The sequence below is a fragment of the Leptonychotes weddellii genome, chromosome 6, assembly GCF_054177405.1.
Source record: "Leptonychotes weddellii isolate Sample4059 chromosome 6, ASM5417740v2, whole genome shotgun sequence".
NCBI lineage: Eukaryota > Metazoa > Chordata > Mammalia > Carnivora > Phocidae > Leptonychotes > Leptonychotes weddellii.
In genome coordinates, this window is record NC_138374.1 from 25,299,290 (window position 1) to 25,314,579 (window position 15,290).

At 53.2% G+C, this 15,290-nt stretch overlaps 1 protein-coding gene across 1 annotated transcript in view; it reads right to left on the reverse strand.

Annotated features, from left to right (window-relative positions):
• Window positions 1-3,879: 3,879 nt before the first annotated feature.
• PAX2 (paired box 2) overlaps window positions 3,880-15,290 on the reverse strand; it is a 60,229-nt gene continuing 48,818 nt past the window's right edge. Inside the window, exons 7-9 of the mRNA XM_081823072.1 lie at window positions 6,819-6,994; window positions 4,444-4,570; window positions 3,880-3,989 (exon numbers count right to left, since the gene is read on the reverse strand). Coding sequence (XP_081679198.1) covers window positions 3,880-3,989; window positions 4,444-4,570; window positions 6,819-6,994 — 413 coding nt within the window. The remainder of the gene's footprint in view (window positions 3,990-4,443; window positions 4,571-6,818; window positions 6,995-15,290) is intronic.

Sequence of the window (15,290 nt, forward strand, 5' to 3'; positions counted from 1 at the left end):
GTGAGCTCATCTTTGGTGGTGGAGTCCCATGTGCCCTAGGTTGGGGAATGCCTCTACAGAGAAGGTTTGCCCTGGTTCCTGCTGGGGTTTCTGAGTGGGTTATTATCCTAGACAAATTTTTATGCCAGTTCTTGGCTGGGGGTTCCTGCCACGTACTCAGGTATAAATTTGGCCTCTGAACCAGGGTCAGGCTTGGGGGCTCCATTTTTCATGGAGACAATTTTTCACTCACTTGCTTCCCTGGACCACTGGGATAATCTGTGTGTTTCCCTTTCACAGATGGCGTCTTGCTCTGTTCCCAGCTTTACACAGGGTAATACTCACTTCTAGCTTCCTGCTTCTTTTGGACTCAAGGTTGTGGCTTCCATCTGCTGTGTGACAACTGCAGTCCCCCCAGTTAGGGTCCACCCCCAGTGCGATACCCCTGGTCGCTCACTTCTTGCTCTGGCTTTGAGTTTCCCTCTCCTTCTGGCACCCGGAGAGTGAGGTTTGCTTATTGTGTTAACAATTCTTGTTGTTACCTTTTTATCCGGCTGTGTTTTGGGGAGTGTAGCCCGCCTTGCTTCTGGACATGGATCTCATTCCTCTCTCACCTCTCTGGGACTAAAAGGAGGGTGGCAAGAACTACCCTTGCGCGAAGCTCTCCCAGTGCTTAGTGCCAATGCCCACTGGAGGCCAGGGAAGCCCGCTCAGAGCAGTAGCTCCAGGGACTGACAGGTGGATTCCTGGGCTGCTAGGGTTAGCCTAGAGAGCCACCACACACTCCCTGTCTCCCTCCGTGTGGCCGCCAGGGTAGGGAGCCTGCTCTCACCTTCACGGTGGACTTTCACCAGGCCAAGGGACTCTCTAAATGCTCAGGTGCCTCTCCAAGGGACTTGGGGCATCCTGAGCTTAGTACTCATCTTCTCCCAGATCAACATTGATGCCAGTGTCCCCTCATGCTCCTCTATGGCTGAAGACCTGGACAGGCACAGGAAGGGAGAGGTCGAGGTGAAGGTCATGGGGATGAGGGGCTCTTTTCTTCCAGTGAAGGGAGATTTGAAGGCACCAGCACACAGCTGGAGCCGGAGTCCTCACTGAAGTCCTGGCCCAGAGGTCCCTGGGACTATGGAGGGGCTGATGACAGCCCCCTCTGGGGTCCTCTGGAAGGGTAAGAAGTTGATAGAAGAAGGTACCAGCCACCGCCAGCCAACCTGAGGAGGCCCGGGGCCAGAGTACCCCCAACCCACTCTCTCCTCTAGCTGGTCCCTTTTTCCTTATCACTTCGGAGAGACTCGGCTCCGTTCCAGACCAGCAGCCTAGAGCAGTGGGCTGGAGAGAAGAGATGCCGCTGAGCTAGAGCAGCCCAGCGGCGGAAGGGAAAGTGGGTGATAAATTTAAATAACCAGCTTGACTTGGCAGCTTGCTGAGTTGTGATGCAGTGAAATTAAAATCTCGGCAGAACTTGCAAACACTACCCAGAAAAATCCGTCTCTCTTCTTGGTTCCAGGATGGAAGGTGGGGAGGGGAGACTATCAGGCCGAGCCGCAGACGCCGCCAGCCACCCTAGCTTGCAATGTGATTAGCTGTCCTGGCCCACTGGGCCCCACTCTCCCCTCCCCACAATAGCCCGGGCTCCTCTCTCCTCTCAGTCCTGACCTTGTGGAACAGCTGTATCAAGTGGCTGGTGAAGTTTGAAATCAGCCTCCAGTGCCAGGAGGTGGCACGAATATCAATAAGGTCGGCTCTCCAGGTTGGGCCAGGGCATTGCTGGGCCGGTTTCCCCAGGGCTCATCCCTGAAGACAGCTGCCTGTCTCCGGGGCGGAAGATGAGCTGGGTGTCTGAGACATGGGGGCTGAGGAGGGGGCCTGAACACCTTAGCAAGCCCAAGCCGGCCTGTGGACACAGATGACCTCCCTGCTCCCTCACGTTTTGCACACAGCTGGCCGGAAAGAGCCTCCCCCTTTTCATTCTCGACCAAGGTCCTTCATATTCTCCAACAAAATAGGCTTTTTAAGAATCTTCGAGGGGAATTTCTACAAATACACCCAAAGCCTCTCCCATATGCCAGATGTGCTTGAAGTTTTCACAGATGCCAACATCTTTCTAGAAGAACCTAGCCCAAGTCCACCTCTCGTGTGTCTGCTGTCCTTGCATCACTGCTTACCACTACCCACAAAGTCCTGGCCCGAAGGCCACCACCATGCTGGACCCACTCCTGAGGTGGCCCATCAAGTCTCTGGGCACTGCCCCGTTTCTCACCTTGACAATACCTCCAGCAAATTCTGTTTGTCCCCATAATAAACACATCATGAATCATTCATCTTTAATAGATTATGCAAATTAGGAGGACATAAAATCAACAAAGATCAATAACTGCAGCCGTTTAATTGCCAGCAAAAACATTTTAAGAATGAGCATAATCTGCAGCCCTTTCTCTGGTAATGGCACCATTAATCCAAACATTGGATCTTGGCCTAAGTGTAGAAAAATCATTCCCTGCCCCCACCTCCTCCCACCTCCCCTCCCCCACCTCTCCACACACTTCTCTCTTTTTGGTAATTTCCAGTTTCTGAGCGAGTTTCCCGTCATTACCACTGGTGAACAGCTCCGAATGTTAATGGTTCTGCTTTTGTTACTCCTCGCTTGATTGAAATGTCGCATACAGATTGAGATGTTAGTGCTAACTTGCCACCTGGGAATGTCAAGCTGGGTCTGAAATGAACTTTTCTCACACTTGGATCCAGATGGATCAGCCGGAGATGTTCCCAGGCTGAGCTGGGACCGTTCCAGGGCCATGGCGGGGGAGGCGGGCGGGGGATGCTCAAGGTGGAGGCACTTTTCTGCACCAGCCCGAGTTCTCCTGCAGCAGGAACCCTACCCGAAGATCCATCTCTCCACCCCAGGGAGCCCCTGCCTTCTGGACTGTGGCCCTAGGCACAGAGAAGCACAGCTGGGATGAGAGAAAAGTCTCCTGGGCTCTCTTTCATCAGCGGCCTGGGGTGGGCCACCTTCAGGAAGTGGCCACTGAAACTCTCAGCAGATGAGAAGGGTGGCCTGGCCTGCACCATCTCTCTGCCTTGGGTCAGAACACCCAGCAGCTCAGAGAGCTTCCACGTTGGCCAAGGAGGGCTCATGTCAAGGGCCAGTTGATAATAGGCTATGTCCTGACCCAGCTAAGGTTGTCGCTCCCAAAAGCCCCATCTGGTTCCCTGACACTTCCAGAACTCAATCTCTGATCGCCTAGCAAAAGAGCTCAACCTTGTCTGGGCTGGAAACTGTTGTACCAGGACACCCCATGAGGAGAGCCCGGGAAAGCTAAGGACAGGGCTCTCCCAAGCCCACAGGTGGAAGCTGGATGGCCACTCACAGCCCGGCTCGGGCCTGAGCCCTATTCAGATCAGCTCCATGCCAGAACCAGGGCCCTGCTCCCTGCCTTTGCCACCAGCTATGACGATGGCTGCCTACAGCCCTGCTGCCAGGTCCCCAGGCCGCCTCCGCCCGCCTCGCTCGGCAGGTAACGCCTCAGTGTCTCCCAATCCCCACCGAGACCCTTCTCAATCATTCTGTCTCCCAAGGAACAAACGGCACATTGGCTTTAGTGTCTCCAGAATAATTAGGTGAATTTTAATAACACCTCAATGTGTGTTTCTCCCACTTGGGCACTTTTCTGGCCCGGAAACCCTTCTGCAGTGCCAGAAGCCTTCCACAGCCTGCAGCTCTACGGCCTAGAGCTTCCTTAGCTGGGCCCTTCGCTGCACCACACCTCGGCCTTCTTCCCCTCGAGCTGCCCCTGCTGCTCCTAATCCATGGGAGCAGCTGGATTAGATGTCCTCTCCCCCTGCATTTGACTGTGGGACAGGCTTGAACCTGCCTGGCCTTGAAATCAAGCCTCAGTCTCAGTGATTTCTCTGGGAAGCAGGAGAAGGACTGCGATAATTGTGCTTATCTGTAACCACAGAGCTGGATGCCACGCCCTGAAGCCCAAAGCCACAGCTCCGCAGGCTGCCTAGAGGGAGAGGAAGCCAGATCCCCCAGGAGCCTTGGAGGTGTGGGAGTATGGAGGCTGGCCTCTGCCCCACTCTCCTCAGCCTGGCCTATTTACCCTCTGCATTCTTCTGTGCACGTCCTCACAAGACGCATATAATTCTGGGCACCTCCGTGGAGGCAAGAGAAAAGGCAAAGAGAGAGGCAAGAGGATGGGTAGAAGGAATCAGCAACAGCTCCTCCTGGCTTTGACCTTTCCAGGCTGAAGCACACAGAGACCCTGACCACAGTTTCTTCTCCTCACATCTGCACACATCTGTTCAGGATTTAGAAAGTACCCTGGTTTTTGGAGGCTCTCTCTCTCTGCAGATATCATGCCAGCGGGCCCACGGGTCACACTGGGCCCCAGATGGCATGGGCTGAGGTGCCCCTACTGAAAGCAGTGCCCCCCCCCCCGCCCCCGGAAGCCTCCTTACCGGTCACAACGGGGTATGTCTGCGTGCCTGACACGTTGCTGCCCAGCTCAGGGTTGGTGGATGCAGATAGACTCGACTTGACTTCATCAAGCCCAGGGGTCAGGGCTGGGAGGGAGTACTCGTTCCCCTGGGAGAAGAGAGAAAAGCGACAGCTCTCTATTGATAGGCACATGAACATGCGGAGAAAGGGCTCAGTGTGCAGATGGGGAGGAGGAACGGGGAGCCTTCCCAGATGGGGTGGAAGGAGATGGCCAGGCAGAGGGAGGGGAGCGAGGGAGGGGCAGGCTCAGCAGATGATGGAGAGTTTTGTGTGGGTGGGGGGTAGACCTGACTCGGGGTAAGCTGGAGGTGCAGCCTGTAGTTATTGGTGGTGATCCCAGCACTCTTTAAACCGCTAAAGCTTCTCCTGCCTAAGACGCCCCAAGGGCGGAGTGTAGCAGTTGGGTCCCCCCTGCTGAGAGGCAAGGGGTGTTTTCAGGTCCCCCTGGAGTCTTGGGGAGGAGGGGCGGACCATGACGCGATGATGGCCGAGGCAGGAGCTGGGGGAAGGGCCGAGTGGGGCCTCTGGCCTGGCACTGCTGGGCTAGCTGATCGGGTGCTGGCGCCCCCTTTTTAAAAAACAAACAAAGACAGCCCCACGGGCCCCTCGCTCTCTGCCTGTGCACTGGGGTATGAAATTGGGGAGGGGGAGAGTCCACATGGCTAACAGAAGGGTGGGAGGGGGCCAGTCATTGCCTCTGAAAGGGTGTCCTGCCCGAAACACTCGGGTAATTGCCTTTTTATTGCCGTCACCGCTCAGCCAGACCCCGGAGCTGGGCCGACCAGGAGCTTGCACAAAGCAGGAAAAGTTGCCCTGATTAATATTACGTTAAATTAAAACTGATTTTCTGCTCTTTCGGGTCCGTTTTTTTCCCTTCCGCTTCCTGGGCCCCCCAGAGGGCCCCCTCCCCTCCCCTCCCTGGCTGGCCGGGATTGCCTCGTCATTTCCAATTCCTTCTCGTATTGATCTTCCTGTAGAAATCAGTTTTGTAATTAGCTGCAAATTAGGCCTTCTACTGGGGGTGAAGCTGCCCCCTGATTTATCACCAGAGTAATTCGCTGTGATCGGAGAGAAATTAAAATGAACTCAATTAGGCTTCGGATTTGCTTTATGGGCCCTGCTCCGAGTTTCAGGGGGAAAAATGACTGTGCTGGTGTTTAATAGTCTAATGAAAGTAAATAAAGGTTATTCATTGTAATACAGCCGGGGACTCGTGGAGGGTGCACCGAGCCGCCCGCCTCGGCCGGCTCCTCCTTTGTTGGTTTATGGCTCAGGGCACCTTAAAAAGACTTTTGATTTTTGTTTTATGAAGACAAACAGCTTATGGGATAAAAGGGCGGGCGGAGAGAAAGGCGAGCGGCTGGGAGCTGCCGGAGTCCTAGAGCGGAACTGCGCTGCGTGGAGCCTGCGGGGCCGCGCGCACGCACGTCCGAGCGCGCGCGTGCGCGTGCGCGTACAAGCCCAGTTGACTGCTGTGCGGCGGCTGTGGGCCTGGCTTGGGCCGTAGGTTGGGAGGAATGGGAGTGTGTGCACTGGGGGCCCCTCTGGATGTGTGGGTGCAAGCAGGTGCTGGAGGTGTGCCGAGCTGTGGTCTGGGACAAGGCACCCCTTCTGGCAGATGGGGGGGGTGTTGTGCTCTGAGGACTTTGAGCTGTGAGTGGGGGAGGGAGCAGGTGCCTGTGGTGGTGGGTAAACACGTGCACATGGGTAAATGCGAGGAGTTAGGAGATGTGTTTCTACGTTGTGTATTGTGTGGGTGTGTTGTGGGCTGCATGGCGCACTGGGCTGTTCTGCATCTGGACGAAGTATCAGGGCGGCGGGGGCGGGGGGGTTAGGCCGGCCGCCTACCTCTGGTCACACTGGACAGCTGGACTTGGGAGCAGGAGGCAGGCACCGAGGGCTCTCCTTCTGACATCGGGCGAGAAGAGCACCCCGGCCTTGCCCCAACTTTCTGTAAGACCTCTGGGCCATTAAGGCAAGGGACATGGCAAGAGGACAAGCATGTCTCCTGGGTATTCTATGCCAGATCTGTGGAATGACAGGGCTGGAGGGACCTGTTAGACCTTACCCAAGTCCTCCATTCTACAGATCGGGAAACTGAGGCTCTGAAAGGAGACAAGACTTCCCCAAGACCTGTCACCCATCATTTCTGCCTGCCATATACCATAATGGTTTTTCTTAACTCTACCATAACGTCCTTGTGTGAGTGTGTCCACTCGGCCCACACACAGTGCACCCATATGCCGTGCATGTGACGCTGGTTACGTGCGTTCTCCGGAGGCCTTGTTCTGCCCCGTTCCTGTCCACTCCTGCAAGCAGAGAGCTCCTTCCTCACCTGTTCTGATTTGATGTGCTCTGATGCCTGGAAGACGTCGGGGTAGGAAGGACGCTCAAAGACCCGATCCAAAGCTTCCAGCTGCTGCTGGGTGAAGGTGTCAGCTCGCAAGTGCTTCCGCAAACTGTCCACGCCACTCTGGGAGTCTCCATTGGGGACTGAGCCCTCGGACACATCTGGAGGACACACAGACACTGGGGGCATCAGCGCGGGCCAGCACAGGCACGGTGGGTCAGGGGGGCTTTCTACCTCCTCTGGGACCCCTCATTCCCAGCTTCTAGGCTAGAGCAGCAGACCCAGGGGCTGACCGTGCCTCAGAGATCTGGCTGGGGAAGCCAGAGCCTCTGAGTGCGGGGGCCCAGGGGTGCGGGGAGGACTGGGCAGAGGTACAGCCAGGGGTCTCTTGGGGATGTCTCCCCTGAACCCCCTCTGTCCCCAGGCCTGTGTCAGCCTGGGGGAGGAGCTGGGTGTCTCAGACCAGCATTACCGAGCCTGTGGAGAATTGAACTCGGCTCTGAGATGAATTTCAGTTCCACTGACTCCAAGGGTGGAAAATCATCAAATCTCCAAGGCTGAGTGTAACATGGGGGCTGGGTGAAGTAATTAACTTCTCCACCGAGGGAGGAGGGACCCTGAAAGTCAAGCTGAAGCATTCTGCTCGCGTTGGGCCAGGACTGAGACCAGAGCAGGAGGACAGCAGGTGGCCCATGAGCAGTGAGACACCGCCTTGGGCAGAGGCTAAAGACAGCATCTCTGTGGGTGCTCTTGTGCCCAGCCCGTCCTCCTCAGCCTCTGTCTCCGACCCGGACTCTGACTAGGCCTCTGTCAGGGGCCAGCTCCTCAGGGCCCCGGCTCCCGCTGTGGTTCTCACAGAGAGCTGAGACTCACTCCGTGAAGGACAGGCCAACGGTGGCGCCGCACTCGGGCCAATGCTGTCCGGGTCCCGCCCTACCTGGGCTTTCTGCCACCCTTCCCTCCCCATACCTGCCCCCCTGCGTCAGGTCTGTTAGAGTTTCCAGAGCACACAGTGAGCTAAGTGCCTGCTCTCTGTCTCTCTCTGAATGTCTACCCCCGGAAGCTGGGTCCTCGCCAGCCACAGCGTGGCTACTCCTTGGCTTCCTTCAGCCCAAGACCCACTGAGGAGCCCTGGGCCTGGGGCCAGCCCACGCTGTAGGCCTCAGGGTGTTCCTCTGGGACTGCTATATATATCAGTTTATAGGTGATTATACGATATGATATAATCAATATTGCATTATATACAGTAACACTGTACAGTATCGTTCAGGAGACCATAGAAAATATTACATATTGATTAACCTCAGCCTGCCGCCATCCTCTCTTCTGGCCTCCCAGATGGAGCATGGGGTCTGCTTTCCGAATGGGACCTGCTGTCTTCCCCCTCCCTCCACTCTATTCTTCAGGAGGTGGGAAAGCAAAGAAAGTGTGTGTGTGTGTGTGTGAGAGAGAGAGAGAGAGAGACACAGAGAGAGAGAGAGAGAAATGAAGAGCAGGATCTAGTCTGAGGTGGATAGACAGACACAGGGGCATCCTCCATGGTATTTCTATGTTCCCTGCATTCCTATGGACACAAAACTTGGTGGTTGTGTTTTTTACTGTGTAAGCCTCTGGAATGATTTTCTGTCTTAGAGACTGTGTGTGTCTCTCTTATATGAGTCGGGGTGTGGCATATTTAGTTTTTCCTTTTCTGTGGGTATTCTCTGTGTATATGCATTTGTACACGTCTGAACATCCAGATAAATATGTGTGTGTGTCTGTGTAAGTGACAGAGCGAGAGCTGTTCTCAAAGCATGTGTGTGTGTGTGTGTACACATGTGTGATTGCACGGGGAGCGTGAGCTCACGTGCCCCATGTTTCTTCTGTGCCTGCTTTTCTTTCAAGGATGTGCCATCCTCCTAATTCCACCCCTTGTAGCCGTTTGCCTGTCCCACTGTGTCTAACCCTCCCCTGCTGGAGTCCTCCTGCCTTTTAAGGAAGCCCTGCTGTCGGGCCAAGGGAGGCAGCAGTGTCTGTGTGTGTGGTTAGTGCAGTGTCACCAAACGGGTCCTGGGGAGGAAGGTGTGCATTTGTCTGGGAGCATGTGCTCATACATTATGTGCATGGGTGTGTGCATATGTGGGGGAAGGCTCGTATCATGCCTCTGTGGGGATTTGTGTATAAGCCTGCGTGTGGCTTGGCTCAACCTTGTGTGTGTGTGTGTGTGTGTGTGTGTAGGGGCTGAACTGAAGCTTTGTCCTCAGGTCACTGGCTGGAGGAGTCTCTTTTCCTTCATTTATTCAGGGGCCCTTCAGATCTTGACAAATCTGTCACTCTAAATTTGCGAGAGATTATGGTGCTCTCTCCCCAGCCCGCAGAGAGGTGATATATGATATCTGCTGCCCCTATTGATTGCCTGATCTGGTGGCAGAGGCCGGCGAAATGAACTTGAAATGAACATCATGCCTCAACTCATTGTGCGTATAATACACTACTTAATCCCACATTTTTCAGCCGCTATGGAATTCAATTGATCAATCATGTTCCACTGATGGTACTGTTTTAGGGGTTATTGCTGCTCCCTCCGCTCACTGACCTTTTTATTTATTTATTTATTTGTATACTCAGGCCCTGGTGATAAGACAGGTTACAGAGGCAGCAATGGAAGGGGGAGGGAGGAAGGAAAGGCAAAGGGAAGCCTGTTTCGGAAGAGGTGGTGGCGGGAGGTGGGCAAAGGGAAGGAGAGGAGGAGGAAGGGCGTGGGGCTGAGGGAGAGAAAGAAGGTGCCGGAGGATCAGGGAAGCAAGGTGGTGTGATGAAAGCCTGCAGAGAACCCCAAGAGAGGCTACAGGAGGCTTGAGGAAACTCCCCAGAGGAGGAGGAAGGCAATGAGGAGGCAGGAAAGGCATTGGTAATGATGAATGCCAAAGGAGCATAAAGAAAGTTGTGGGGGTGGGGGCGCAGGGACAGGGAGAGGACAATGGCCCCACTGATGGGGACAGCAAGCTCTCGCAGGCTCTCTCTGGAGGGGGGTGGCACCCATCCTTCAGCTGGAGAAGGATGGAAGGGATGAAGGCAAGGGGAGAGGTGGTTGGGAGAAGTCTGGGGTCAGAGGTCCAAGAAGGAGAAGTCCAGGAAAGGAGGAAAGGAAGAGGCAGAGAATGGGCAGAGGAAGAAGGGAAGATGCTCCTTATGCCAGAAGCCCGGGGAGGTGCTGGCTGGGGAGAAGGCACCTGAACAGGAAACCTGGGTGTCCAGCTAAACAAGGGCCTGGATGGGGGTGGGTTTGGAGGGTAGGGTGAAGAAGGGGAAAAAGAGAAGAGGAGCAGACACAAAAAGAGAACATGGAAGAAGAGACTAGAAGAGGAAAAGATGAAGCGGTGCTCAGCGCTGACCACTGGCAGGCACCTCTTGAGGATGATGGGGAGAGAGCGCTCCGGGTGGGACTTCCCAAGGGGCGACTCTCAGAGGTGACAGCAAGGAGAGGGATGGAACCGCACTAGGAGACCATTGCTCGGCCCAGGGATCCAAGGCTTGCTGGCAGAGCTGGGCCAAAACAGAGGAGGAGGCAGAAGCACATCTTGATCTAGGTTTCGGAGTGAGTGGGGAAGGAAATGTGTGAGTAATTAGATAGCATCCTTCTCCAAGAAGATTACTGACCCAACAGAGACAGCTCCCTTGTGCCAAGGAGCCAGGCCATGAGTTCCCTGTGGGCAGAGACCATGACTGAATGCATCTCTGTGGTTCCAGCGCTGAGCACGGACATGGGCATAGAGTAGGTGTTTGATGAGTGAGTGAATGACTGACCCAGACCCCTGGCTGAAGATCTCTGGACTGGCCACCTGACTGGCTTGGCACCCCAGAACACCCAGTCACCTATCAGGCAAGTCTCATGCATCCCTAGCAATCAAAGATTGTGGGAAGATCCACACCAGGTCCCTGGGTAGACTTATGCCCCTTCTTCACTCACCCCTACTGCTGGTGAGCTTCTAACAGCATCACTCTCAGCAACACCACCCTGCCCACCTATAGTGCCTTTGCTCATGGGACAGAGAACACCGTCTTCCCAGTTAAGAGCAACACTTGATCTGGGAGGTACAGAACCACCATCCAAAGAAGGCAGCGGAGGTCGCTTGAGAACTGGGACCAGAGACAGCCTCTAAACTGGACTCCCCACACCAAGGCCTTGTCACAGACAGCAGGGGTGGGATAAAATGGGTCTATTGGCCCGTGGTGGGAGCTGGTTGCCAAGAAGTCCTTTCCTAAATGATGGGAGGGAGGAGGCCCTCGGCCTTTATCTTGATGAGATAAGCCAACCCCTTGTCAGGGTTCCCAGAAGAGGGCTGGAGTATGGTGACCACGTGTCCGGGGCTTTGTGGAACAATTCTGATTTTTAAAATTCTCTTTCCCACTGCCAGGCCATATTTTTAGATTAAGGCTGGAAAATGTGCTTGCTGTAAGTTTAGTAAGACCTCACCCCGCACCCTGCCAGAGCGAGGAAGGGACCGTGTGCTAATTAGCCTCCACGTGTGGAGGATTCAGCCCTGTTCTCCTGCTGTCCCCAGCCACCAGCTCTTAGCAGCTTACAGTAATCAGCTTATTACATGCCACTGAATCCTCCCCACAACCCTGTGAGGTCAGGACTGTGATACCTATGTGAAAGAGAGGGAAACTGAGGCAAAGAGACGTTAAGTAGCTTAGCCAAGGCTAGGCGGCTGGTTAGTGACAGTCGGGATTTGCAGGTCTGCTTGATCTAGAGCCTACCCACTACATCATTTCACTGTGCTGCCTGGGTTCCAAACCCAGGGGCTCAGCTGGGGACCACTTGACTCCATCTGGGGCATGGTCTCCCTCCTAGCATCCCCACTTCTCTGCCTTGCACCCTCCCTACACTGAAGGCACAGCCTATGGCCCTGAGCTGGCTGAGCACAGACTGTTTGAAAATGACTAGGAGACACTTGGTCCAAATTTCCCATTTTACAGTAAGAAAAACTAGAAGGGGTGAGCAGTGAGCGGAGGGGGGTGGGGGGTGGGGGAGTGACCAGTCCTGGGTCACACAACTAGGTGGTAGGGCTCTCAGGAGTGGAGCCCATTCCAGGTGTTTTGTCCACTACAGCAAAAGCACTCTCAAGGAGAGTGAGCTACTACAAGTCCTTTTTGGAATAAGGCAAGATATAAATTAATTAATTAAACAAACTGCTGAGCTAAAACTTTGATGAATATTTTTCTCTCAGGGGAACAAAGGCTCATATTGTCTTCTCCTCTGACTGCTTCCTATTTGCTGAGCAGTTAACAGAAAGCTTTCACAGACCTTAGGTTATCTGGGCTTCCTAACCACTCTCCAAGGTAGGTAGGGATGATGATCCCCTTTCTACAGGTGAGGAAACGGCTCAGAGTAAACAAAGTGTAGATTAAATAAGGGTAGGTGGCTAGCTCAAGGGCATGTCCAGCAGGGAGCCTGGCACCAGGAAGGTGCTCCGTGGACAGCTGAGGACAGAAGGGCAATGGGCTGCAGGAGCTGCCTGCCCAGCCAACGCTCAGAGTGTGGGCTCCAGCTGCTGTGCCCAGTCTCCATGGGGACAAAGACAACTGCAAGACCAAAGATCATCTTGACTGGAAGTAGAGCCACTGACATGGTTAACAAAGGTTACCTTCGGATCATGAGCAAATTATTTTCTTCTCATCTAAGTTTTCCCGTATTGTCCAGGCTTTGTACATTAAGCATGTACCACTTCTAGAATTGTTAATAAAAATGTCTTTTACTCCTCAGCAAAAGGATCTGATCTCCTCACTCACTTAGCCTTGTCACTCCCCATCTATTCTGGGCGTCCTGGGAGCAGAGCCCTACCTTCTACCTTTCTGATTCCAGGCCAGACCAATCATGAATAGTGTTGTCCAGTGAGAGCTCAGCAGCTTGGGCAGGAGGGAAGCCACTGAATAGCAGGTCTTAGGGATGAGGGCTAGTCACAGAAGTGTTCTGTCCTCCTTGTGGGATGACTTCCTACCTGAATTCTCAAAGTAGTCACTGCGAGGGACAAGACAAATTCTTGTGCACTGACCAAAAGGTAGGTAGGGTGATGATTAGAGACAGAATGAAATAATGCCATTTCCTTGGTCAGAAAGCACCCAAGGCTCATCAAAGTCCATAAAATCAAGGTGGGATGAACAAGGACTATCCCCCAAGTCCCAAGAAGTAGGAATTAGGCATTTGAGAGGAATCCTTTTAAAGTACAGGAAAGAACTATGCTAACTTCAATTTTCTAAGCCCCAGTACACATATCTACCTATGGGGAAACTGACAACATTAGAGCTTTTAAATACATTCATTGAATCCACTCAACTTTACGAGGTACTTCTTATTTTTCAGATGAGAGGCAAAATTATTTGTTCAACATTATCCAACTACTAAGCAGCAAAGCCTGGATTTGAACTCAGGATGTCTGACCCCAAAGCCTTCTCCACTCTACCAAATTTGCCTTTAGTGTCAAAGATCATTATCATCATCATCATCATCATCATCATCATCATTTATGGACACTATGTACTAGGCAGGCTTGAGGTGCTTTAGTTCAATTTTACAAATGAGGGAACAAGCTGAGGGAGAGTAAAAATAAATGTTCAGGATCGCACAGCAGAGGGGAAGCAGTCTGGGGGAAAGTTAGTCTTACTTCATCCGAAGACAGAAAATGACCCAAAAGAGCGATAGAGGGAGAAGAGAGAAAAGCTCGGAGGACGTAGGAACAGTGCTCGCCGACTTCAGCCCCAGGCGGCCGGCCCGCTGGAGGGGCAGGGGCTGGCTGTGGTTGGGGTGGGGGGCCCCGGCTAACGTGGGCTCCATGCCGTCCGCCTCCGCCTCCTCTGACACTACCTTTCCCCTCTGCGGGGTTCACCCCCAGCTGCCAGTTGTTGCAGTTTCAAACTCAATTGTTCTCCTCGGTACTGAGGCAAATGGAGTCATTAATTACCTTCTATCGGCTGGGCTGAGTTCAGAACGCGATCAATATCCCCGCTTGTCATTCAGGGCAGCCCGCCGGTGCAGCCCGGCCCCTCCCCCACGCGCCTCCCGCCCTCCCCTCGGAGCCAGCCGGCCGCCGGGCTTGCCCATCGGGAAGGAGTAGGGATTGGAGCCATGGGGAGGGGACCGGGTCGGGGGGGGGGGGGGGGGGGGGGGGGCGGCAGTGAGGACAGAATGGGAAGAAAGGGGATGGGAGGGAGGAAGGGAGGAAGGGAGGAAGGAAGGAAGAGGGGAAGCTTGGGGGAAAGGAGAGAGAGACAGGAAAAGGAAGAGAGGAGAGGCCTGCTGCCCTGTGCTGGGAAGGGCTGCAAGAGCCAGGCTGGAGAGTGTGCTGGTGGGAACCCAGTTTGTCCAAGGAGATGGCATGACATTCCCCGTCGCCTCCCATCCTTAAACTGGACAACCTTCGAGTCTGCCGTGGCCAAGCCAAGCTCAAGAGGAGGGCATAAAGCAGCCCTTGGAAACATGGCCCAAAGTTTAGGCTCTGAGCAAGACTAGGTTCTGCCTGGCCTTCTAGCCTTCACAGACCACCTGTTCTCCTTGACCAAGCTCAGCTTCTAAACACTCAGTGAGTTCATGGTAGGGGGAAGAGTGGGGGTGGTGCCTGGCCTGCCTGACCTCAGTCTTGCTGTGCCCATTTACACACCCATGTGCCTCTAGGGACACTATACCACGTTAGTGATCTAGTAACGTAACACTGGACTAGGAGTGACATCTGAGTTGAAATCCTGGTTTTGTCGCTCACATGCTACATGGCCTTGGCCAAGTCCCATGAGCTTTTCTGGATTGAGTTTCCTCAAAGTTACACCAGGGGGTGGCTAGTTCCTCCCTCAGCAGTATTAATTTCTTCTTTCTCTGTGTGCCAGTAGCCATCTAACCAAACCTCTATTGTAGAAATAATAATAATAACTGAAATCAATCCAGTTCCTATTACAGTAGCAGACACTATGTGTAACATATAGACACTGACTTAATCCTTACAGTAACAGCAACTAACATTAAGTGCTTACTATATATTAGGTACTCATTTAAGAATTGTACATATATTAACTCATTTAATTTTTACCAGAACTTAAGCAGGAAGCTTCTATTATTATCCCCATTTTGTAGGTGAAGAAATGGATGTGCAGAGGTTCCAGAACTTTCCTAAGGTTACACAGCTAACAAGTGATGCAAGAGGCAGAAGCAAACACAGGCAATTTGCCTGTGGCAGCTTGAGTTTGTAACCTGGAGAAACCAAGGAATGGAAAGGTTAAGTAACTTATCCCAAATTACCTACTATAGCCAGTAAGTGGCAGAGCCAAATTTAGAATCTGTATGTATCATAGTTTTTTTTTTATATATATATATATTTTTTTATCATAGTTGTTTTTTTAATGTTTGTTTTCTCCACTAAACTGTGACTATTTTTGAAGGCAGGGACCCATCTTTTTCATCTTTGTAAACCTAGCATAGGGCCCGAG